At 46.3% G+C, this 22,719-nt stretch overlaps 7 protein-coding genes across 7 annotated transcripts; 5 read left to right on the top strand and 2 right to left on the bottom strand.

Annotated features, from left to right (window-relative positions):
- Positions 1 to 151: 151 nt before the first annotated feature.
- On the top strand, positions 152 to 426 carry PHACADRAFT_196245 (uncharacterized protein; the record flags this gene model as incomplete). Its single annotated transcript, XM_007396420.1, has 2 exons — positions 152 to 213; positions 270 to 426. 2 exons carry the CDS (start codon positions 152 to 154, stop codon positions 424 to 426), a joined length of 219 nt encoding a protein of 72 aa, XP_007396482.1.
- A 1,253-nt stretch (positions 427 to 1,679) lies between these two features.
- Positions 1,680 to 2,309, top strand: PHACADRAFT_95194 (uncharacterized protein; the record flags this gene model as incomplete). The annotated part of the gene is made up of 2 exons (XM_007396419.1): positions 1,680 to 1,848; positions 1,909 to 2,309. Coding segments are annotated over 2 exons (570 nt in total), but the record flags the coding sequence as incomplete, so codon positions are not given.
- Positions 2,310 to 4,741: 2,432 nt separating this feature from the next.
- PHACADRAFT_94818 (uncharacterized protein) lies at positions 4,742 to 5,686 on the top strand (the record flags this gene model as incomplete). Its single annotated transcript, XM_007396418.1, has 4 exons — positions 4,742 to 4,984; positions 5,083 to 5,215; positions 5,267 to 5,489; positions 5,548 to 5,686. 4 exons carry the CDS (start codon positions 4,742 to 4,744, stop codon positions 5,684 to 5,686), a joined length of 738 nt encoding a protein of 245 aa, XP_007396480.1.
- A 1,328-nt stretch (positions 5,687 to 7,014) lies between these two features.
- On the top strand, positions 7,015 to 9,315 carry PHACADRAFT_196242 (uncharacterized protein; the record flags this gene model as incomplete). The annotated part of the gene is made up of 8 exons (XM_007396417.1): positions 7,015 to 7,088; positions 7,142 to 7,295; positions 7,357 to 7,503; positions 7,559 to 7,687; positions 8,383 to 8,479; positions 8,528 to 8,616; positions 8,665 to 8,925; positions 8,974 to 9,315. The coding sequence occupies 8 exons, from the start codon at positions 7,015 to 7,017 to the stop codon at positions 9,313 to 9,315; spliced, it is 1,293 nt and encodes a 430-aa protein (XP_007396479.1).
- Positions 9,316 to 13,842: 4,527 nt separating this feature from the next.
- Positions 13,843 to 14,352, top strand: PHACADRAFT_196241 (uncharacterized protein; the record flags this gene model as incomplete). Its single annotated transcript, XM_007396416.1, has 1 exon — positions 13,843 to 14,352. The coding sequence occupies one exon, from the start codon at positions 13,843 to 13,845 to the stop codon at positions 14,350 to 14,352; it is 510 nt and encodes a 169-aa protein (XP_007396478.1).
- Positions 14,353 to 17,908: 3,556 nt separating this feature from the next.
- PHACADRAFT_29130 (uncharacterized protein) lies at positions 17,909 to 18,403 on the bottom strand (the record flags this gene model as incomplete). Its single annotated transcript, XM_007395201.1, has 2 exons — positions 17,909 to 18,198; positions 18,256 to 18,403. The coding sequence occupies 2 exons, from the start codon at positions 18,401 to 18,403 to the stop codon at positions 17,909 to 17,911; spliced, it is 438 nt and encodes a 145-aa protein (XP_007395263.1).
- A 2,117-nt stretch (positions 18,404 to 20,520) lies between these two features.
- PHACADRAFT_257266 (uncharacterized protein) lies at positions 20,521 to 20,833 on the bottom strand. The gene has a single exon (XM_007396415.1). It carries the CDS (start codon positions 20,719 to 20,721, stop codon positions 20,560 to 20,562), a length of 162 nt encoding a protein of 53 aa, XP_007396477.1. The 5' UTR covers positions 20,722 to 20,833; the 3' UTR covers positions 20,521 to 20,559.
- Positions 20,834 to 22,719: the final 1,886 nt, after the last annotated feature.

Genomic DNA, 22,719 nt, shown 5'->3' with positions numbered 1-22,719 from the left:
CTTACCACCTTAATGGGACTACCAGCGTCGTGATGCCTGTACGCTTCTTCACTAAAGCCAGTCAGATGCACGTGCGAGCACATCGTCTCTTACCAAGACGGAACGACAGAGTGGGGCTGACAGTGGGTTTTGGAAGGCTGTCAATGCTGAGATGAAGGAGCTTCATCAGAAGAAGAACCTTGGTACAAACTACGAGAGCGACGGGTGGGTTAAGTATGTGTCCCGTGGTGTTATAACTTTGATATACTGCTGACATCTTGGATAAATAGGTGGCGAGAAGATATGATAGCTCAGGACGAAAAGGATTTCCCTGAAGGTAATCTAGGTGGTGGTTTCCTTGAGGACGACGACGACAACGTTCCGGCCCTGTCTATGAGGGGCGAAGGTACCAGCGAGCTTGACGATGAGTTTTTCTCCGGCCCGTAGCCTGTTATTCCGGCATCTATTGCAGCTTACTACCCGAGCTGAGATCATACATGTGTTCTAATGTAGTCTCCTACTGTTCAATGTGGACTTCTAAGTACGGAATACAACTCGAACGGACGTGTGCTCTGAGGCCTGAGGCTCTGTGGGCGCCAAACTGTGGTGGGGAGATCTCGGATCGGGCGTATTTCGCATTGGCCAGAATCATGATTTCGGTCGGACGAATCTCAGACAAAAACCAACGCTCAAAGATCACGATTCCCCGAATCACAAAATCCGCCAGATCTTGAGCCCCACAGTCTCATCCGTGCAGCTGTGTAGATACATCTCCCGCTTGCATTTCCTGTTTCTAAACACTCTATTCCACCATGTCTAATATTTTTCTATTCCATTATCATGTAAATATGATTTTTGTGCTCGCCAGAAACCGCTGAAGCGTGATTTTTCTAAGTGCTAACTCATCGGCGGCCCTCCGGGCGCTTGTTTGACCCCCTTGGTTGGGCGACTCGGAACTGCGACGAAACGGCCCAGCCGGTTTCACCAGAAACCCGGTGTGAGACGAGCCAGGACGAGCCTGGGCACCGCGTGTGACGCCGTGATCGCTGTTCTCGAGAAGGGTGAGAGCAGCAATCGGGAGCTGCCTCGATTGGACGACGGTATTGGGCGGAATTTAGCACGATCCCGTCTGAAACGTCGCTTCAGGAACCGCACCTTTTCAGGTTGTCCTCCAACGTCTGAACACCGCCATCAAAGTCAGTCAAACCTAAATCAAACCTTTGAAAACCCTGATGTGCGACATTTTGAATCGTAACGGCCGCAATCGTGAGGAGACCCTCCCCGCCTCGCGAAACTCTGTGCATGATGAAGCACCCAAGGATCGTCATGGCGCGCAGCTGCAGGTGCTTGCTGCACAGGCCTCCGACGTATATAAGCTCTCTCGACCGCCATAGCCAAACCACAGATTTTTCACCTCACTTGACTCGAGAGCCTCATAGCTCTTTCTACCCTACATCGTTCATACTGCCATGTTCTTCATCACCTCCTTTATCTTGGCTCTCGCTGCCACCACTGCTGTCTCGATGCCGGCCCCCAAGGAACGTCGCGATGTCCGCATGGCCCGTCGTTTTGGCGGCGGCGCGCCAATTATCAGCAACACCACGGCCGGCGCCCAGTTAAATGCGTCTACGGTAAGTCTCCTCTTATGTCTGTGTGTTGCATGTGCTGACAGACTTGATTCCACATAGGTGCCCTTCACGAGCGTCGCGGGGTCGTTCGTGATTCCGACGTTTGCTGTGCCTGCAGGCGACGACCCGAGTGGCCTCTACCTCTCATCCCTCACATTTGACTTTGGTTCCGAATTCTGCGAGAACGGCATCATAGTTGGTATTGACATGGAGATTGACAATGGTTCACAGTCTATCGATGGTCAGTCCACGCTCCTTGCCCTCCCGCTCGCATGCTGACAAATCATCTATATTCTCGCAGCCTCTTGGACGAGTTTTCCTGATGGTAACAATCAGCTCTTCCCCAACGTTAGCTTCGCGCAGGGCGACAACGTAACGGTGTCCATTACCATGACGAATGCGACGTCGAGCACGGCGGTCGTAACCAACGAGAGCACAGGCGAGACCTCCACCGTGGCCATTGAGATTGGCCCTATTTGCTCGCAAGCGGAAGTAGCATGGTCGCTATCGCCCGAATTTGACGATTCCAATAACATCATCCCTTACGCCGACTTTGGCACGGTCAGCATTACTGCATCTGCCGGGACCTCGTCAGGCCCTGTCGACATGTCTAACGCGATCATTGAAATCGCAGTCCAGAACGGCACTACTATTGCTTCCGCCTCGGTCGAGGGCGATATCGTCACTATTGCCTTCGTCTAATGTGGAACAAGGGATGTAGGTTTTGTGGGTCTCGGGAAGTGGAAAGGAGATGGTATAGGATTTATTTGGACATCTCGGATGCTAGAAGGACAGATATTTAATTTAAATTACTTGTATGACTTGATTATATACCCTGCGTGTAGCTAGAAGGACCGGTGTTTATTCAACACTACTTGTATCGTTGTATCGGTCCAAGGAACTGCATTGTTATTTAGCGAGTACTAGTGGGCACAGTTTGCACTGCGACGCCGCCACCATCACATCGGAAAAAAAGGCATGCATCAACAGCGGGACGGCTGGCTGCGAGTCTGGCTAGATGTTTCGCGGTCTTGCGACCGGCGGCAAAAATAGGGCGACAACTCCCCCATGCCTTGTGCAACTTATCTGGGACTTATTCTTCGCCTCGCGGTAGACCTCAATGGTGCTCCGTGGAAGTGGGCTGCGTGGCAGGAGAGGACAGGCCCCAGTACCGCCCGTGGGACGCCGGCAACAACCCGCGCCTTGGTCTGACGGTGGAGGACGTGGAGGCGATCAGACTCTTCTGGGACGCTTACAGAGAGAGGCCCAGAGCGCAGTGTGAGGACTTCTCCTGCCTCAGAACTAATGGCGACGACCACAGTTTTGCCCGCACGAAGCTTTCTGATTGGCTAAATCAACGCATCGTCCACGTCTGAAAACTTCCCAAAGCTATTGACGAGGAGATGGAAGCACAACAAGCAACATTTCGTTGGGGCTATTGGCTCCTCAGTGCAGAGGTGCATAACTTAACCTATGCATCATCATTGTCAGTGCTAAGTCTGGGAACAGAAACCAACGGAGCTAGATGGTTCAATTCCACAACCCAGCTGCGACAATTGGCCGCTTGTTTATATCTTGTTCGGGCCGGATGGCTTGACCAGTAGTACCTCTAGGTTCACCAAGCGGGGACCTCTCCCCGTGGTGCAGCAGTTTGTGCTAGGCACAGTGACATTAGTTTGGCAGCGCCAGCGTAAAGCCTCTCAAAACCAGATCAAAAGAATTAATGGCCTCGTTCAAATCTACCAGCACCTTGCAAGGAACAGTAAGTGTCTGCAATGTCTCCACACCATGATGTATGCTTGCAGCGGTGTCAGTGGACGATAGCGGAGAAACTTGTTCTCTCAAAGACCTATTGCAATACATTAAAGATGCATACTGGCTGAAGGTGGCTCTCAATGTTGGGGCATATCCTGTTAAAGTGCGACTGAACTCTTGCTTTATTCTGTGCTACAGGGCGAGTATATATACATGTGAGTCAGGACCTCTGATACTGCTAAAGACCTTTGGTACTTCTACGCGTAAGCATGTATACTAAGCATGAGTAATCATATGTCGTATTACTACAAGATAATAGAGGGATCATGTAATGATATCCCCATTAGTCCATACAGGGCAATTACGTAATCGCCCAAGTTCTGACATATCTGATGTACATGCATGTGGAAGACGGTTTTGAGACATGCATAGAGCAGCTCGAGAAGTGAATCAGAGCAAAAAGATCTTGCTCAAGCATGACAGCCACTCAAAAATGTGAGGTACTGCTGCTCATATTGCTGGCCATAGTGATTTGACTGGCTCGGCTTCAAGCCAGCAAGCGGGCCAAGCCAAGCCTGCACAAGCCAGGCCAAGCTGAGCCAAAGGGTGCCAGCTTGAACAGGCTTTTGGCTTGGCTTGCATGTCAAGCCAGCCAAGCCAAGCCGGCAAGCCGCGGCTTTGGATAATAAATGTACTGTATTTAGTACTACTGTTAGAGTAATCAGCAATAAATCCCTCAAATATTATACTGTCCTGTCCTATCCTGTATGTATCCATTTTCTAATTCACATCCTTTTTTGCTGAGACTGAGCCTCACCAAGAAGAAACATAGCAGAGCACATAGCAGGGTGCCAGCACTCAAAACAATGATGTCATTGGGTGGTAGCTTTCATCGGTGCCTCCATTGAAATCTACCACCCTATGACATCATCAAAAACTTGGTCAGCACGTCGATAAATATATACCTTTCCCTGTTGTAATGAAACGCGAAAATGAAAGTTGCTCTACTAAGTATAGACCAATGTCATGGTCACCAAGTGACAAGTCGTGTTCAGGACACTTCAGGCCGCCCCATGTCCATGTGTCTGCCAGCCGCGAATGCTAATTACACGTTCACTGCCTGTGGTTCTGCCCAGAGTCCATGCCAACGACAACGACATAGCTCTGTCATCTTTGTTCATGCACTCTGCTGATCTTTTGAGAGGTTTCAAGTAGGGATGCCGTGGTTTGAGCTTGGTGAAGCCGTGGCTTGGCTGCAACAGCCGTAGTCTGGTGAGCAGCTCGCCGCACGGCAAGCAAAATTTGTCTGTCACAAAGCGCAGTCTTGACAAGGCTTAAATACAGCACTAGAGCTGAGTACCTTCTCAGATCTGCCCGCCATGCCTTCACAGACTCCTGCTAATTTCCCAGCTCACAAGCACATCCCTAAGCTTGCTCCAAAGCTTCTCCAAGCGCATAACCCTGGAGATCTCGACGAGCATCATGCGAAGCTTGTGGCAAAGCACATGAATGCTCAGAGGGACGAGACTGCTCTCTCTTCGCCTCAAGCCACCACTCCAACATCGCTAATCGAGACGAGCTTGGCAGCAGATCGCAGGTCTGAATCCAGCGGTGTAGACGAGGTAGAAGACGCACCATCTCACCCTGCGGCAACCAGTATGTCACCAGACGATTACTTTCTCAAATTCCTCCGTTTCTAACGTGTTTTCCAGAGGGAAAGCGTCACTTGATTTTCTCTGGTTCAGAAGACGATGCATCTGATGAATCAAGTGAAATCGAGCTATTGAGTGAGCCCCCGCCTCTGCAGAACTCAAAGAGCGGCTCCCTCTCTGGGTCAAAGACCAGGAAAATGAGTAAGCATGCCATCTCATCGTTCATTCTACTGCTTACCATCTCGTTTTCAGAAGCTAAGAAGGCCAGGTTTGACACGAAGGCGCAGGAGAAGGCGGCTTACAATGAGGACGGCTTTCTTGCGGACATCGTTGTCCAAGAGATCAAGCCAACGGTTCAGGCTATAGACCCTACAGATGCACGCAAGGATGTTGACCACTTCTTTGCTCCAGCTGAAGAGCACTTGGGAAGGTGGGGAGGGCCCAGCAAGAAGCACAACAAGTGCCTTCAATGCAAGTAAGTTACTTCTGTGCTCTCCAATTCAGATCTTTCAAGCTCATCGCGAGTGTAACAGAGAGTGGATCATCTCAGATATAACCAATCTGCGGCGCCACATAGAGACGAAGCATTTGATATGCACCATGTCCTCTTCTCTTCATTCAAGAGCTTACCTACTCTCAGGCTTTGTTTCGTGCTTGGGCAAAGAAGAATAATTTCGAGTCCAAGCTTCATGGAGATATTAACGAGCGCAAGGCATCCCTTGAGACCATCAAACTTGAGCAGAAGATGCTTGAAACCCATCTGCAAGATATGCCAAAGGAGGAGAGGGTTATCCGCTACTCTGAACTTGTCTTCAAGCGGGTCGCCGTGGAATGGCTTGCTGAGACAGACCAGGTGCGCAGAGATAGTGCATTTTCTGCTGTTCTCAAGGTTAAAATTTTAATTAGCCAATTGGTGCTCTGGAGCACCCTGCCTTCCGCCGCATGATCCAAGTTGCGGCACAAGCTACAAATGGTGTCAAGATCCCAAATCGAAAAGCTGCTCGCAAGGAAATCCTGGAATGCTTCTACGAACAGATGGCAGGTCTCAAGGCTCGCTTTATGGTGAGTTTAAACACTGGAACTCTTTTAAGATATCACTTTAATATGACTTGTAGTGCAATGCTGTTACTGGCAAGATCAGCCTCACCTGTGATGCCTGGCAAGCCTCCAATCTGGATGCCTACTTTGCGGTGACTGGCCACTTCATTGAGAAGCAGAGTGATGCCTAGTGATGTGCGGGCCCAGCTTGGGCTCAAAGCCCGGGCTTGGGCTTGTGGCAGTGTCGAGCCGAGCCCTGAGCCCGAGCCCGGCCCAAGCCGCAGGCTTAAGCCCGGGCTTGCTCACAATACAATGAATATTATGGTGCTATAAAAAGGGAGTATATTTGGATGTAGTAGATTATTACCGCGTGTACTCACTGAATTCAGCCTCCAGAAGATGTACACTCGGGGAATAAGTCAAGTCGCAGCGAAGCCCACGAGTGCGCGCCTACGGCAAGCACCAAACGGTGATGCACAATTGTGCTCGGCGGGAACCGTCGAGTCTTGAATATCAATATTATGTCTGGTATGTACATCTTAGATCTCTCCCACCTTATCCTGAACTCAGGGAACAGTAACAGAGCCGGTACACCCAAGCCTGGGCTTCCGGGCCGGGCTTGGGCTTGACTATGCTCCGAGCCCGGCCTTGAGCCCGCTGCCAGGCTTGGCTCGGGTCAGGCTTTTTGGGCCGGGCTTGGCGGGCTCGCGGGCTTTGAGGCCCGGCCCGCACATCACTAGTGATGCCAGCTGGAAGCTCATTAGCTGTCTAATTGGCTTCACTCGTCTCAACAATGCGCACAACGGCGAACGACTGGGGCAAGCTCTTTTCAAAGTGGTAGATCGTCTTGGTTTCGCCCATCGGGTAAGCCAGTGCATTTCAAATACCTTTGAAGTACTCAGCTGATTCTTGTTCCAAAGATCGGACATATAACCTGTGATAATGCCTCAAACAATGGCACGATGCTTGATGAGTTTTCACGGCAGGTGGAACGGAAGACTGGTATAGACTGGGGTCCAGTTGCATGGCGTATTAAGTAAGCCACTGTGCTATCTACTGCTTCATCAAGCTAATACCATTGGTTTTCAGCTGCCTTGCACATGTCATCAATCTGGCAACGCAAGCCCTCATCTCCACTTACAGCTCGGTACCTCATTATAATCTTCATGACCCAAGTACGGTTGAGGATTCAGTTTCGTCTTTGCGAGATGAGATCGGACTGATTCGCGCGATAGCAGTAAAGGTGCGCATGATATTTTATTTTTGTTTTCTCGTATGCTTAAACAGCAATATCCTGGCTACAGGAACGCTCCTCTGCTATCAGAAAGGAGCTGTTCCTCGACATTCAGTGGCGCATGGCTGTTTCACGGCCACTCCAGCTCATTCTAGATATGAAAGTGCGATGGTCATCCACCTACATGATGCTGCATCGGGCAGAAGCTTGTAAAGAGGTATGTGTACACACTGATCACTATCCTATATTGATGCTCAGTAGTATTGGAGTAGCACATTGATGTCTTCATATACGAGATTGGTATCAAGGAGACAAACCTCAACAAGCGGCGCAAGATCGATAGTCTTAAGCTTTCATCTTTTGAGTGGCAAAATGCGTCGCTCTTTCTTGGACTTCTTGGGGTACAAAACCCCTCTTGTGCTTGTTATCTGCTGTTCTTGCTGTTTTTTTTACTAGCAATCTGACTACGCGCAGCAGTCCTTCTCGTCAGAGAAGGATTCCACCCTACACCTCTATCACAACTCCTATACTCACCTTACTGATAGACTTGAAGGGTAGGACTTGAAGTCGAGGGGTGTAAGTAGAGAGAGGTGCAGATATAAAGAATCAACGAAGTTGTTGAGTCTGAGGTCTTAAGCCTCAGACTACGCTCCTTATATACAAGTAATCTAAGACCCCTGACACTACGTAGGACCTATGGTACTCTACATTACTAAGTGCTCATGTGACTACTCGTGACTCGTTACTAATACACTACCATTATGTTTAGTAATACAAGGAATAATGACCGTTGGAGTATCTCCATTAGGTTAAGCTATCTACCAGGTGACATCATTCATGATGTCATGACATGTGACTGGTCTAGAACGAGTTCTGGACTTGTGGTTATCTTATCTACTGATCCCATCATATCTATATGATGATCTAGGTCCCGTGATATGCATGTGACCGTGTAGGTCACGTGATCGTGTTTAGCGCGATGATGAGCGCTAAGAATATAATAGGCGCTTGTATGGGGTGAATTTGTGACAACCTCGCTCTCCCGGCTTTGGAAGCATTGTACAAGGCTTGGTCTTCGCGTGCTGAGCGAAGCAAGTACATGCGATTTGCCCCTGCTCTGGAGGCTGCTGCTGCAAAGGTAGACGAATACTACAATCGCACAGATACTTCAGATGCATACATTGTCACCATGTGTATGTTTAATCATATATTACCCTGCGCACAATTGACCAATTCTGTAGACCTGACCCCAGACCAGAAGGGGGTGCATTTCAAGAAGCACTGGTCCGCAGACTTGCGCCTGCAAGCGGAGCAATCCATGGAGAGGGTGGTAAGTCATCTTCATTTTGTTTGTTATGCTGCTCTGATATTTTATTAGTTTGCAGAACGGTGGAACAAGCTGCACCGCTCCAGTTCATCTACTGCCTCCGCTTCTGCCCCCAGACTGTCTAGAAAGGTATCTACCCTCCTTAGAGAGCTTTCAGACGACGAGGACGAGGCTTCAGCTATAAAAAACCCATCAGCAGAGCATGGTGGCTCTTTGTCCGATCAGGATAAGCCTTACTGGCAGGAGTACCACAGCTATCTCATCAGCAAAGAGGTCGTGCCACTAGGCATGTCTACTGTGACATGGTGGGGTGTAAGTACTTCGATTTTACTCCACCACCATAGCTAAATGGTATCACAGCTGAACGCAGCTCGATCCCCCACTTGGGCGTCGCTTGCTCGCGATTTCCTTCCTATCATGGCCAGCTCTGTCTCTAGTGAGAGAGCCTTTTCCCAGACAGGTATCACCATCAGCCCAAGGCGCAACCGGTTAAAAGCAGATGTCGTCGAGGCACTTCAATTTATGAAGTGCCTCCTCAAGCACGATCTCATATTCCGGGAGCCTGGGCCGTCTTCCTTGGTGGAGGAGGATGAATTGGCCCAGGATCTTGCTGAGATGACCTTGAATGCGCAGGAGGCTTCTGTTCTGGGACCTTGGGACCTTGGCCTTCTAGACGACGATGATATGGACTTATATGAGTAGCTGTTATGATGTATAATGCAAGGATGCGCCAGCAATACAAGTGTTGCGATGATTTTCTTGTTCATGTGAAGTTCGAGTTTGTGAACGGCTTTACTGATGTTTCACATCAATATTATATCTCAGAGCATTTATTTAAGCCTTATACTTTGCAGGAAAACCATTTATATGCAGTACATGATCGCGTGTCTATGTATGGCAGCTGTGGGACCGTTGACAAGATCAATCCACAGCACTTGCCTAATTAGAATGCAAGCTGCGGCCCAAGCCAAAGCCGAGCCACTGGCTTATGGCTTGCAGTGGCTTGCAGCTTGGCTTGGGTTTTTGCAAGCCTAAGCCTGGCGAAGCCAAGCCAAAGCCACCAGCTTCTGGGCCAAGCCGAGCCAGTCAAATCACTAGCTGGCCAACAAGTGCTAATTGGTTGTATGACTTCTGTCGTTCATCAAGGATGCTCTCTGTGACATAGCCAAGGTTAACAAGGCCATCCCATTCAAGGCCACAATTAAGGAGGCTGTGCACAATTACAATGATGACAGTGGCAACACCATCCACTTGTATGCCAAGATGCATGTGTTTAGTGTGAGGCACATCATCATCATCAGACTTTTGGTGAATTTCTCATAATCTTACATATACCCGTACACAATCTGGAAACCATTCTGATACACTAAACTATTTCAAACTCCCAGTAAGAGTATATATAGATTGGTGGCATTTTTCGATCTGGCCAATTTTAGTCATAATTGTAGGGTTTATATAGTCTGCATAATATATATGTATATTATATAGTTATATAATACTATATAATTTGCAGCATCTATGCATGGCTTATAAGACAGAGCAAATGTGCTGTTCATAAGGATTTGGCCACTCAGGCTCTGCTTTCATGCATACCAAATGCTAATGTTTTGCACAAATAAACTTCAATTGGTTTTACTACTGATAGCTACTAAAGAAGTATTATACTGTTATGCCATGCCACTCCAGGCTCAAGCTCCCACTCACATGATTGCTGCACATGGCAGGGTGGCTGCAGCAGGAAGGACGATGCACCACTGTGCACCACAGGGTCCATCAAGCTGATAGGTGCTGACATATGGTGCTGGTGTGAGGTCAGGAACACATTCTTAACCTGGTTGAGTTGTGAGAAGTCAGCAGGCAATGAATAGACAAAAAGCTGACAGAACTCATATAGATAGCAGGTCTAGCAGATCTCACAGCATCATCAGTTGAGGTAATGTCCATGTCCATGCCTGCTCACCAGTCTTGTCACGGCAAAATAGTCCATGCATGGTGCAAGTTTCACGTTGCTCGACAGGCCACATGTCCACAGCAGGAGCTGACCTTCCTAGCACGAGCGTGCAGGCAGCAGGCGTTCAAAGGGAGGGGGTATGCCCACAGCAGGGGCTGATCCTCAGAAAAGCTGAGTGAGCAGCGGGTGCACAAGCGTGAGCATGAGCGGCGGTGACTTGCTCTGCACAGCTGCAATGCTGGTGCCAGCACCAGCGAGGGCGGGCGAAACAGGTAGAGCCTGCTCATGGCAAGCAGTGTAAAGCGCTCTTCGCAGGGTGTGTGGACGTGCAGCAAGAGTGGCTGCAAGAATGGGCCTGCCTCAGAGGCGGCGGCGGCGGACGCAGCATTGTACGAGAAGCGCGGTGAGAGTGAGCGTGTGTTCTGCTGGTCTGGCAGCTCAATCACAGGTGGGAAGATCAGTTTAGGAGGTGAAGGTGGTGGAACTTGTGGAGATGAGCGGCGGGAGCCGACAAGCTCAGGCACCTGCATGGGCCTGAATGGCTGGAATGGGCTGCTGGCTGCTGCTGCTGCTGCCGGGGCGAATGCGATGGGGCAGATGATGGTGCGACGAGTGAGGCAGTGAACTAAGGCCCCTTTCAGTAACCTGTGAGTTTCGAAACTCACGTGAGTTTGAAAACTCGCGCGAGTTCCAGCATGCCGGCCCAGTCACCCCACTGTCACTTGCACATGTAATTCCACTTAGTCAAAGTGATGCCCTCCGTCTGCAAGCAAGCCTCCGCCGTCCGAGACAAGTTCCTGCTGCATCCATAGCATCAGCTGGGGTGATACCTAGGGCAACCCTTCTGGCCTGTGCTGAACAGTGAAAAATGCACAAAGTCCTGCCTTTGAAGCTCTCAATACTCATCTTGACTGCTGTTATTTCCAAGCTTGTCATTTCTTTGCAGCAGTACTATTTCAGGGGACCATACCATAATTTCTGCACTCACCAGCCTCAGACGAACTCAAGGCCTGCTCCCCGCCCTGCATGACACAGCAGAACGATGCTTTCATGGCTGTCACATGTAGTCACAGGCTTGTCACTTATTGGTCACACTAGCGCTTGGGTCTGAGTTTGCAAACTCACACGAGTTCAAAACTCACGGGTTACTGAAAGGGGCCTAAGGAAAGAAATCAAAAGTTAAAGTAAAAAAAAAAAAAAAGGCATGGAGCACCACGCACCTAGATGACAACATACTCCAACGGGCAGACCTGTCCTCTCTCAGGCAGAAGCTCGTTGTCCAATGCAGTGGATTAAACATCGAGTGAGCATGGACATATTGGATGAGGCTGTATTCAGCACACATCCGCAAAGAAGGGCCAGAGAGACGGAGCGAGGCTGCATTCAGCGCACGTCTACGAAGGAGAGCCAGAGAGTCTGGACAAGGCTGCATTCAGCACATGTTCACAAAGGAGGGCCAGAGAGATGGGACAAGGCTGCATTCAGCACATGTCCACGGATGAGAAGCACGGACGCAGGTGATAGATGTGGTTCAAGAGCGAGCATCGTAGCGCTAAGTTGGAGTTAGTAAAATACAAACATGGGTAAATAACGTGTGCACGAGGCGCCGGCAAACACACTCGAAAATTGAAACAAAAATTCAATGTCGAGTGCGTATTTTATTGCTTTGCTCACCATGCTCACTGGTCATGCCTTGTTGTGCCTTTGTATCTGCTGCATCTGCAGCGACTGATCGTCCCATCTGTCTAGGATCAGGTTGCAATCCAACACAGCTGGAGTAAAACACCTATAGTATTGTAGTATCCATAACATGTATATGTACATTGTATGAGAATGCCTTGCTGTGCCACAATTTCAATGGTATATATTTATGTGCTCACCATTATCTTGTTTTTACAAATCCAAGACAAACTTGCCCTCCTTGTATGTGGCACAATTGCATATAAACCTTCATAATCTTAATCAGAGCGCCCATGAAGAACCGATGATGGGGGTGCATAGAGTACTAATGCTCTGTGTTCCACAGTGTACATGCCAGCCAGTATTCTTGCTGCAGCAGTTGCAGAGCAAACTCTAAGCTTCAGGCTAACATATCTTCCTACAGATAGTACCTGTCACAGTGGATTTGATTGTTCATACTGAAGTACTAAAGCCTCAGCTTCAGATTAGATGGTGCTGAAAGCCAGTAGAAGAGTAAATACATTGTAAGAGCGGCACTTGGGCAGGCCGACCTCAGATCACCAAGGAGGCACAGTTCCGACAATGTCCTGACCATGTGGCAGTATGCCCTCTAGGTGCTCAGTTCATCAGATAAGCATTTCAGAATCTCGAGCTCATAAAGCTTGAGGCCTCAGCTTAGGTAGTTTTTTTCTATCTCTCACTTGTACATTGTATATCTAGGACATGAACATAGTTGGTTCAGATTTGCAGTACAAGTGAGAGGCCAATCTCAACGACAACCTTACACTTTTTTGAATTCTCTAAAGACTTTATTTGACTCCTACACTACAGAATTGCAGGAGAAAACCATGGTCGCTCTGTAGAATTATCATCTACCCTACTGAAGAAACCCCTGTCAGGCAGCCTCGGAAAGCTCACAGGCCAACACGAACCTTTTCAGTACCGCATCAATGTCACAAAGCTTGATGACCGGCATATCAACAGTGCCTGGGAGCAATCACTGAGACTCTGGGACTGGGAGAAGCATCGATGACTGCCATCAGCCCACTCATTAAATGACGGGCAGCCCAGCAATTCAAGGTTCCAGCACATCAAGGTCTTCCCAAACTAGGACGTTGACTTCAATGCCCAGCTCTGCTTGACCCAGAACCACAGGAAACACTGTGATAAAGGAAGAGAAGAGTGGAAGGAGCTCTCAGTAGACCGCAAGTAATAACCGTGACCACTCCCATGAAGAACAAGAAGAGTTGCACACAGACCTAAGCTGGCTGAGCTGGCTGACCAAGCAATCAGAAGACAAGGCTGATGCATCCCTTAGTGCATGCATAGGGGCTTTGTTCTATCTAAAAGCCCCAGAAGACATCAGTAACAACTCGACTAGAGAAGAAGAGAACATGAGGGATGACGCATCCTTGGCAGTTCAAGTAATGAGTGAAATCAACAAGATGTATACTGAACTTGGGCAAATCAGCATAGAACTTGTGACTGCTCACGACAGCAATATGTCAGCAAGGCGATGACAATGAGCTAAATAAGAACAAGAAGAAAAGGAGCAGGATATATGTGGGCAGAGAATATGAGACCTGGTCTTAATCCAGATGAAGTACCTGCAGTGTGCTGCTCAACAACTCGACCCTTTGCAGGAGCCTGTGATAAGCAACAAGCATGACGCAGGGCCCAGTGGAGTGCAACATACACCGAATGATATGCCGTCTCTGGCATCCAGCAAGGAGAACCTGCTAGAAGAGCAGAGCGCACTTAACTCTGAAAAAGAGTTTGAAGAGCCCCCACATCTTTTGTCAGAGACACGAGAGGCATACCAACAATGCAAGTGGACTTATGTCTGCTGGCTCAAACAACAAGAAGACAATAGGCTGGAAAAACCCAAGCCCGCCAAGGATCAGCAATCTAGTGAAAACTCAGGGAACTCACATGTGCAGAAGAATGTACATCCTAATCACAGCAAGTCCCCAAAAACCCGTCTTCAAGAGGCAAACCTGCTTTATGGAGACGAGGCAGTTGAATCAGAAGAGGCACAGATTGTATGGATAGACTCAATCAGTGAACAACTGGATGAGAACCATTCAGGCCACACCTCAAAGGCTTAATCTGGATGATTCTTAGAGTACAACGTGCATCAGAGATAGGTTGATGCTGCTGAGCCTTTTTAACATGACAGCAGTGAAGAGGACAAAAATGACAGTCAAAGTTCTCAGCTAACTAACTAGCCCCATTTCTCAACAAATAATGCACTGACAGATGCACGAAGACCTCCATTTTGCTCAAGGGCCCATTTCATACTAGGATTATGTGAGCTATAGCATATATGCTTGGTGGATACAATTTCTTCATTTCTTTTATACTGCAACATAAATAATAATAACTCAGATATTATAATATTTTACCATTTATATGAGGCTTAGAACTATATGCAGTATTTATCACTTTATCACTTTGCAAAATACATTAACAGCAATCCTTCATTTTATTATGTGAATCTTATGAATAATGTGCCTATCACATAAACAATAATAACAACTTACAGACTATTATATTGTTTATTTACAACATCTGATTGTAAAATTCAAAGGCCAGCTTATACCCATCTGGACTATTGGCAAGTTGGGCTGGTGTCATATTACAAAGCTGAGATTCTAAGTAATATATACTATCATACTTCAATCCATCATTATACCATACTTGGTCATCAGCACTAACTATCCTTGCTGTAAAGTGCTCATTGCCATAATAAATAAATCTACATAGCCTGTACTTGTACCTGTCCAAGTCCAGTATAGGAGTCTACTTGACAGTAACTTCATCAACTTTGAACTTAAGGAGTTGAGGCATATTATCTGTGATTACCTTCTTCACTAGCTTGATACCACAGCTACTGCATGTCGCATTGGCTATTTGTCTTGTGTTGGCATGTAACAACTCTAGTGGAGTTCTCTTATCAACAAGTCAACTCATGATGCCTTGCCTCTGCCATCTGTATGAGGAATATACAAGAAGCAAGTCAGAACAGGTTATATTCTTGCTTCTACCAATTATCTCACTGGTTCCACATGATGTGCATGTGTATTCCTTGTGCCAGAAGTCCTCTAATAGTCCAAGCATATAGCTACACAGCTCATGAATCTCAGTACCTCATTGGTATGCAGAGGAAACTCTACAGGGTTTCATCTCATGTAGCTCAGCTCTAATTGAGTCTCTGGCAGTGTTCAAGGATAAGTTCTTCCTTTCTGCTGACTTGCATGCCTTGGCAAGTGAGGTTAACATAAGTAGTTGGTTAGAGGTTAGAAGTTCAATCCTGACTGGGAGAGCTTTTTATTTCGAAAATTTCCAGTTTTGAGCATTGAAATAAAGTGAAACTATGACAGATAGTGAGACTAAATATTTCTATAAGATATGTATGGAAATTTTGAGGTGGCAGAATAGAGTAAAACAGCTACTGAGTCTGGAAGCTGAAAAGATTAAATTTTGTGCACAAGATAATGACTATATGCTGTATTATGACTTATATGAGTAATATTAGCATATAATACTTTGCAGACATTGTAATAGATGTGCCTTGAATATACTTGTGAATTATGACTAAGTATCGCTTTGTAGAGAGCACTAAGAGTGCAAAGCATGTGAACAATTGTTGTTAATTCCAAACAAATTGCAATATTCCTATATATATTCATGCCTGTTAATAGTACTGTAGAGACCCCGCAATAAGATAATCAAAAGATTCCATTGACTTTGAAGCCTACAATTCATTGTGTAAAACTATGTACTAAGGTTCAAGACCAGTGGCAAGCACTTTATCATTGAACATGGCCATAAACTACTCCCATAGTATATAAAATAGATGACATATATATAGTGAACCTCAGAATATATGGTATTTATAGGCAAAGATATGTGAGAAAGAGTAGAAGTGATGAAGAAGGCAAAATGCACTGTGGCGTTTATCAGGTGCTTATTCTAGTGTTTTCTCGTGCTTTGTTCTTCTTATTTCACTCCTTTAAACAATTAATTTGGCATATATTCCTACATATTCTGGACCCTATTGACAGGCTCTATCTGATGGTATAAAGATAATCTGGATGTTGTGCCTTTTGAAAATGGTCTATCTGTGAAATTTGTCTAAGTCCTGAGCTCAAGCACAAAACACAGTGCTGAAAAGCCAAAACTGATCTGTATATGATCAAGTAATTTTTTATATGTAGATCTATACTAGTAGTATGTATGGACCAAATTTTAAGTTAGTAGCTTAAACATTGAAGACTCTAAAGAGTTAGGCAGATTTGCACAAGGAAGTGAACTGACCCCCAAAGTGCTACTTCCAATGGAATGTTTCTTCATTATATTCAGAAATTGTAGCCCACAAGCGCAGTGCAGCTACAGTGGTAGAATCGACAAGGAAGCGGGCACGGCATCTGTGATGTCCGGCACAGCCCTATGCTAGTATTGAGCTGACTCGACATGTATATACTCCTCATAGCCGCTGTTCTTGCTGCTAGATCCCTTGCCTTAGCTATTGTAACCTGATACCGTGCCGCTTCAATGTACAAGACTCTTTTTAGCTGTTTTTGGAGGAGTATGGCCCTTACATGGTGAGACTGTGGGAGAAATATGCCAAAGCAAGTACCCGCATTGGTTACATCTATCAAATTTGAATAGTATGTACTTTATAAGCAGCTGTACAGCTCTACAATACCAGGCCAGCCTAATAAGGAAGGTTGCCACAGTGCTGGCTACAAGACCCAGGGTAAGACCCTATATGGATGATGCATTGCCCTCAGCCAGATCCTATATCCACTGTCATAGCATGAGCCATAGTGATCCTTTCCTATGTTTGATGCATTAATCCTACACCATGAGGTGGCACAGAATCCAGCATACTCCACATGGCTGCTAGGTCTATTTTGCCACTGAGTGGGCGGCCACTCATGCTTGGTTACGGAGGTTAGAGAGTAACCAGATGAAGAGCGTAGAGAGAAAGAATCCTGAACCAGTATGTCCTCTACACTTTGCTTTATTTGCCTACTGGTGCTGACAGGTCATGCAATTTTCTGCAGTACCATTCAAGACGACTCGCATAGCACCTGAGACTACCGTAGTGTCTTATGTGTTGTGAAGAACACTACCATTGACTAGGCACAAGTGGTGATACACCTTGATTTGCCTCTGCTGTTCATGTGGGTCCTGGGAACGCTGGCCAATGCAAGAACTTGCCAGCGTGTCATGTTCAGTCAGTGAGTTGTATATCTTTTAGTGCATAACTAACAGCTGATGCAAACATCATTGTAGGCTGTTCACACCAGCAGTACTATGGAGAAGTACGGTCATGTCATGCTCAGGGCAGGAGGCGGCATACTGGCGCATCAGCGCTTGATTAGATCATATGATAAATTCTGTTAATATTGCAGTGGATCTCGTATGATATTGGCTGTATATGTAGCACAGATGTGACAATCTATTTATGATGAATGCCACTTATGTGGGCCAAGCTAGATGCAAGATAGCAACCAACATATATGACATTTGAGATATATTCCGGACATGCTGCTCACGACTTCTGTTGTGTATGGCGGCCCAACATACACTCTATTTTTGCACTATTCAGGGCAAATGACAGATGTATATACACCCTACATGATGGATTCTGACCTACATGCCATTCAGGGCAATGTCATGCTTTATGCTGCACATCATTGTGTGCCAAAAACACAGTGACTGAAGTTGCACTGCGACACAAGATACGTGTGCAGTATTGGTATCAGGTTTGCATGCAGCCAGTACATCCCTGAATTGGTGACACCCAACCACCTGAACTTTTTGCATCTGCAGCTTGTAAAGGCACAAGTTGCACATTGCCACACTAGCACACATGATCATACATAACAATTCTGAAGCTGCAATCAAGTTGATAACTTCAACAGCCTTATCAAACAAAACATCTTTTGACATTTAACAGTTGGCATACAGCATGACACATGAAACAATCCATCACTTACACAACACATCTTGTAAATCCTTCATTGTCAACATGCTCACAGGATCTATGATTACTATGGCAGTCAGATGATCTTTAACAGGAACAGCTGGCTCTAGAGGAGGTGCCATCTCGTTGCCATTAACACTATTGTCCAAAGGAGTGGACATGTTGGTATTATGGTCAGCAGCTTCCAAAGGAAGAGGCTTCTCGTTTTCTACATCTGTGAGCAGTGAACTTGATCCAGGTAAGCATAGATGGATATGATATCAGACAGTGTGTGCTCACCTTATCACCAAGGGCATCAAATGACTTTGAATCTTGACACTGAAAGAAATTAGTCAGTGCTAGATTAAAAACTGGATGTACATACAATGTTGGATAAATGCCACAATCCCATCAATGCCAATCTGCCCTATGCACCATGCTTGAGAATTGTTTTTTCTTCTAGTATTATTATTGACAACATGTTTGTCACAGTGATATTCCATCTGTCATTGGAGACAAAGTCGTTCTTTCCATCCCAGACAAGGTTCTCAATGAGAACATAGCCAGTCAGTATGTGTCTAATTTCTTTTGTCATCAAAACCCTGTCCACTGATCAAGTTTAAAGCCCCGATTCAACATAGAGAACCTCTGCACATCACAGGCACAATAACCCCTGCTGAGACAACACTACCTGAAGACTATCCTATGGAACTGAACAGGTTCAGCAACCCAGGTAGTCTCACGCATAAAGCAATGGGGTATGTTTCATTTCTGTGTATCTTTTCTTGTTTCATCAGTTTTGACTCTATAGACACATCATGTCTTACACTAGTGTACTTTTACAATTGTACCGGATGTCACACATCACACTGCTTTTCCAAACACTGCCAATAATATTCTCTCGATTTATGGCGATTTTGACAAGTTGTCAGAAAAACTCATTTTGGGCACTTTTATCCAGTGTGGTCATAAAAGTACAGTACACATGATAATGTCACCAGCTGTAAGTATCCTATTGCTGCACAAGTCACAGTTCTCTCCTAGTGACACTCCAAAATTCTGATGTTTGTCAAACAAGCCTGTTCATGTGACCATCATTGGCAAGGTCTGCTTATTCTGGTTCTTCACCAAATGTGGTGAGCCTGTCAAGCATGTTAACATTGGTGTTGTACCTCTTCAAGACAGCGATCTACATGTCTACAACCAGCTTTTGAACATGCACAGTCAACCCACTCATATGTAATGAATTCTTCCCCCATCAGTCTTTACTAACTGCCTTACAGAAGTGGAGAACCGTACCACAGTTTGGGCTTCCTGCTGGCAGATGGTAAGCACTTGTGATGACCAAGCATCTGTGGTACATCAGACATCACAAATTATTTACACAGTCTAACCTGCTATTCTGCACCAGAGCCTTCATTATCAGCACATTTTCAATGGTCACGAGGATGATCCACCTGTTAAGAACCCCAACCTTAGTGCAGACAACATTGGCATTGAAGACATTGTACTGTTACACTGTAATGTCTATTGCTACTCACCAAAGACTGCATCAGGTATGAAGAATAGATGGGACAAATGAACAGCCAGTTCAGAACTTCTGGACATAGTTTGCCTCGTTAAGGGCCCAGAGTTGCCCAAGCCTGAACCAATTCAAGATGGCGCTACTCTGACTGATTAACAATATACCATTTCATTTTTATACCTGCTGTAACTACTGCTTTGTGTTGAAGTGCCTAGTGGCTCTGGCTTGGTGTTCTGCTCAGCATGGACTTAAGGTGGACATCATAGATTAGGCGCTGCTAATATGTAGATAGTGATTGGACAATTATATATAGTGCTCTCATACATGGACTCATTTAGTGCAGACTTCTCCATTCCATCAGACTATCAATTTTGTTTCTTTAGCATATATAAGGACTCCTCCCCTTGTCCCCACTCTGTGTGCTCTTTTTCCTTTGCACTCAGAGTAAGTCCCTTGCATTGCCCTTGCAGTATGCCATATGCTTACTACCCACTGTATAGCTAACTCCCATGTGTATTAGATTAGACTATAACAGCATGCTCTTTTTTCTTCACACTCAAACTAACTTCTGTGTGTATTAGATCATGCATGCATGCTCATTGCCAGTTTGTGCTCATGCAGCTGCAAATAGTTGTTGCACAACAATACTCTGCTTGTTGATGGAACTAGCATCTGTAAACTATCTTTCTTGATGGGAGAATCACACTTAAGGGCAAGCACTAAGCTTGCCATCACCAAACATGACCTTGCCATATATGGGTGCATTGCTGTGGGTGCTTGTTAACACCACTGTTTATTGTTCACTGGAACCCATCAGAATACAGCAGCAACTGGTAAATATTGCTGTATATCAGTGGCAAATAATGGGATATGTTGGGATATACTAGTGTTCAGCATGCCACCCTGGCTGCCACTGGTATTTAGTTCAGCCAATTTACATGGCAGGTGGCAAACACCACCAAACACCAGTGACATCCACTGGCAGGCAGTGGCCACTATCCATCAACATATGCTGTTTATTGTTATTATGTGTCATTAAATAATAATTTTTGTCATTTTTCACTGGTCTTTGGGTAGAAGTGTATGACATTGGACCATGGTGTGTGACTTGCTTTCCAGGTTGAGCTAACTCTCATGAACAAATCATTTTAAGACTAGTATCTGGCAGGTTTGGTCTCATGCTTTGTGCATAGATGGTTTATATTACACATATTCTCACTTAGAAAATATATATTTTCCTGAGAATCACAACAACAAGGTTTATAGCTGTTGAGATATTAATGTGACTGCTGGCAGCCTGATCCCACTGCTTGATAGCTCATTCCTGAGCTTGTAGAAAGTTTATAAAAAATCTCAGAAGTCTCTAACCAGATCTGTGTAGTACAATATGCCTCAAAGAATTACTTACAACTACTTCCACTTGAGGACACATTCGGCAATCAATTTTACACACCTTTTGCACTCAGACAGTGTACTGCATAGAGACACTTCAGTGAGAGCTGAGTTCTGGGATAGTGTGCAATTCAGAGGAGAATAGGCATCTATACAGGTGCTGGTGGCTAAGCATGTATCAAGCTTATTACGAAAGAATATTTGTGTTTATATTGGTACTTGATACGCCAGTGGTTTTGAGCAATGTTTGATGAAAATCACTGGTGATGTGTGCCGGTAGCCGGTGGCAACCTGCGAAGCCCAGCAGGATCCAGTGTGTCTCACTGCCACCCACTGTTACTCACTGTTACCCACCAGCCAACAGCAGCAGCCACTGGAGACTAGCACTGGACTTCACTGCATCTGGAAAAATGCGAAGTGGAATGTGGCAAATAGACCAGCCCATACCACTCGGACCTCTGGACACAACCCCCTGAGCTGGACCATCCAGACCAACCACTGCAGATGCCGTACCAGTCTATACTGTGTTGGACTAAACATAGCACTACTAATGTCATCTGTACTCGCTTGCATATGGTATGTGCATGTCTAGGCCATGCTGTACTGCAACATATTTGGACAACGCGGCAGAAACCACATCCACTTTCCCAACTAGGTAATAAATTCACACAGCAGCCACTGTAGTTGTTTGCGCTGGGATAGCCAAAAAATCGCATCGATTACGGTGATATGAACAAGGTACAAGTAAAAGTCTAACAGGCCACAGTATTACTGATCATGTGAGAGTATCAATGTACATCTACCTAGCAACAGCCGCGTACATCTCCATGCACTTGGCTCTCCACAGGAGCCAGCAGACCTGTCAAAATCTGCAATGAGATGGTCAGTCAGATACTGGTATAAAAGCAGGCAGTGGAGGAACAGATCATGATACATGAATCAAAAAGTGACGCGGCTCGGTCCATGATGATGTAGCCACGCCGAGATCAATATGGATGGGGAATACGAAAGGCTGTCAGCGTGGTGGCCACAGAGCTGGGACTCACTGGCTTCGATGTGGGTCTCCCATTTAACCACAGATAAGTTTGAGCTCATCCGTGTCTTGTGCCGTCTACTCATGGGACCGAATCATGTTGCACCTAGGGAATCGGTCAGTCCAACCTGACAACTGAGCCACACTGCCACATACCTCAAATGTTGCCAACAATATGGTTATCACAACCAGCCTCCCGCTGACCTTCGAGATCTTTGAGTCTGCGTGGGCTGCGGGGCCGGGATCGCTCACAACATGGTGGACTCGGACAACGCTGGGCCACCCGACAAGCCTGCGCCATCACGGTGAGTTGATATCTTGGTCACATTGAGTGACTGGTCACAGTGATGCCGAGAGGTGCACGATGTTCAGCGGCTGCGACGAGCAGTGCTTCGAAGACCCCGCCAGCAGTTGCTGCTAGCTGGGAAGAGTCGGGCAGGATTGAAACAGTCGAGCGCAGTGGGTGCAGTGAGCAAGAAATGGTAGCTCTGCATCTTGTCCACCTCCTGACTCCACCGTTTAGTGCGTGTTGGATGTTTGATGGTCTC

Source organism: Phanerochaete carnosa (assembly GCF_000300595.1).
Source record: "Phanerochaete carnosa HHB-10118-sp unplaced genomic scaffold PHACAscaffold_5, whole genome shotgun sequence".
NCBI lineage: Eukaryota > Fungi > Basidiomycota > Agaricomycetes > Polyporales > Phanerochaetaceae > Phanerochaete > Phanerochaete carnosa.
The sequence above is the reverse complement of the archived record's forward strand: the minus strand, read 5'-3'. Positions and strand labels throughout refer to the sequence as shown.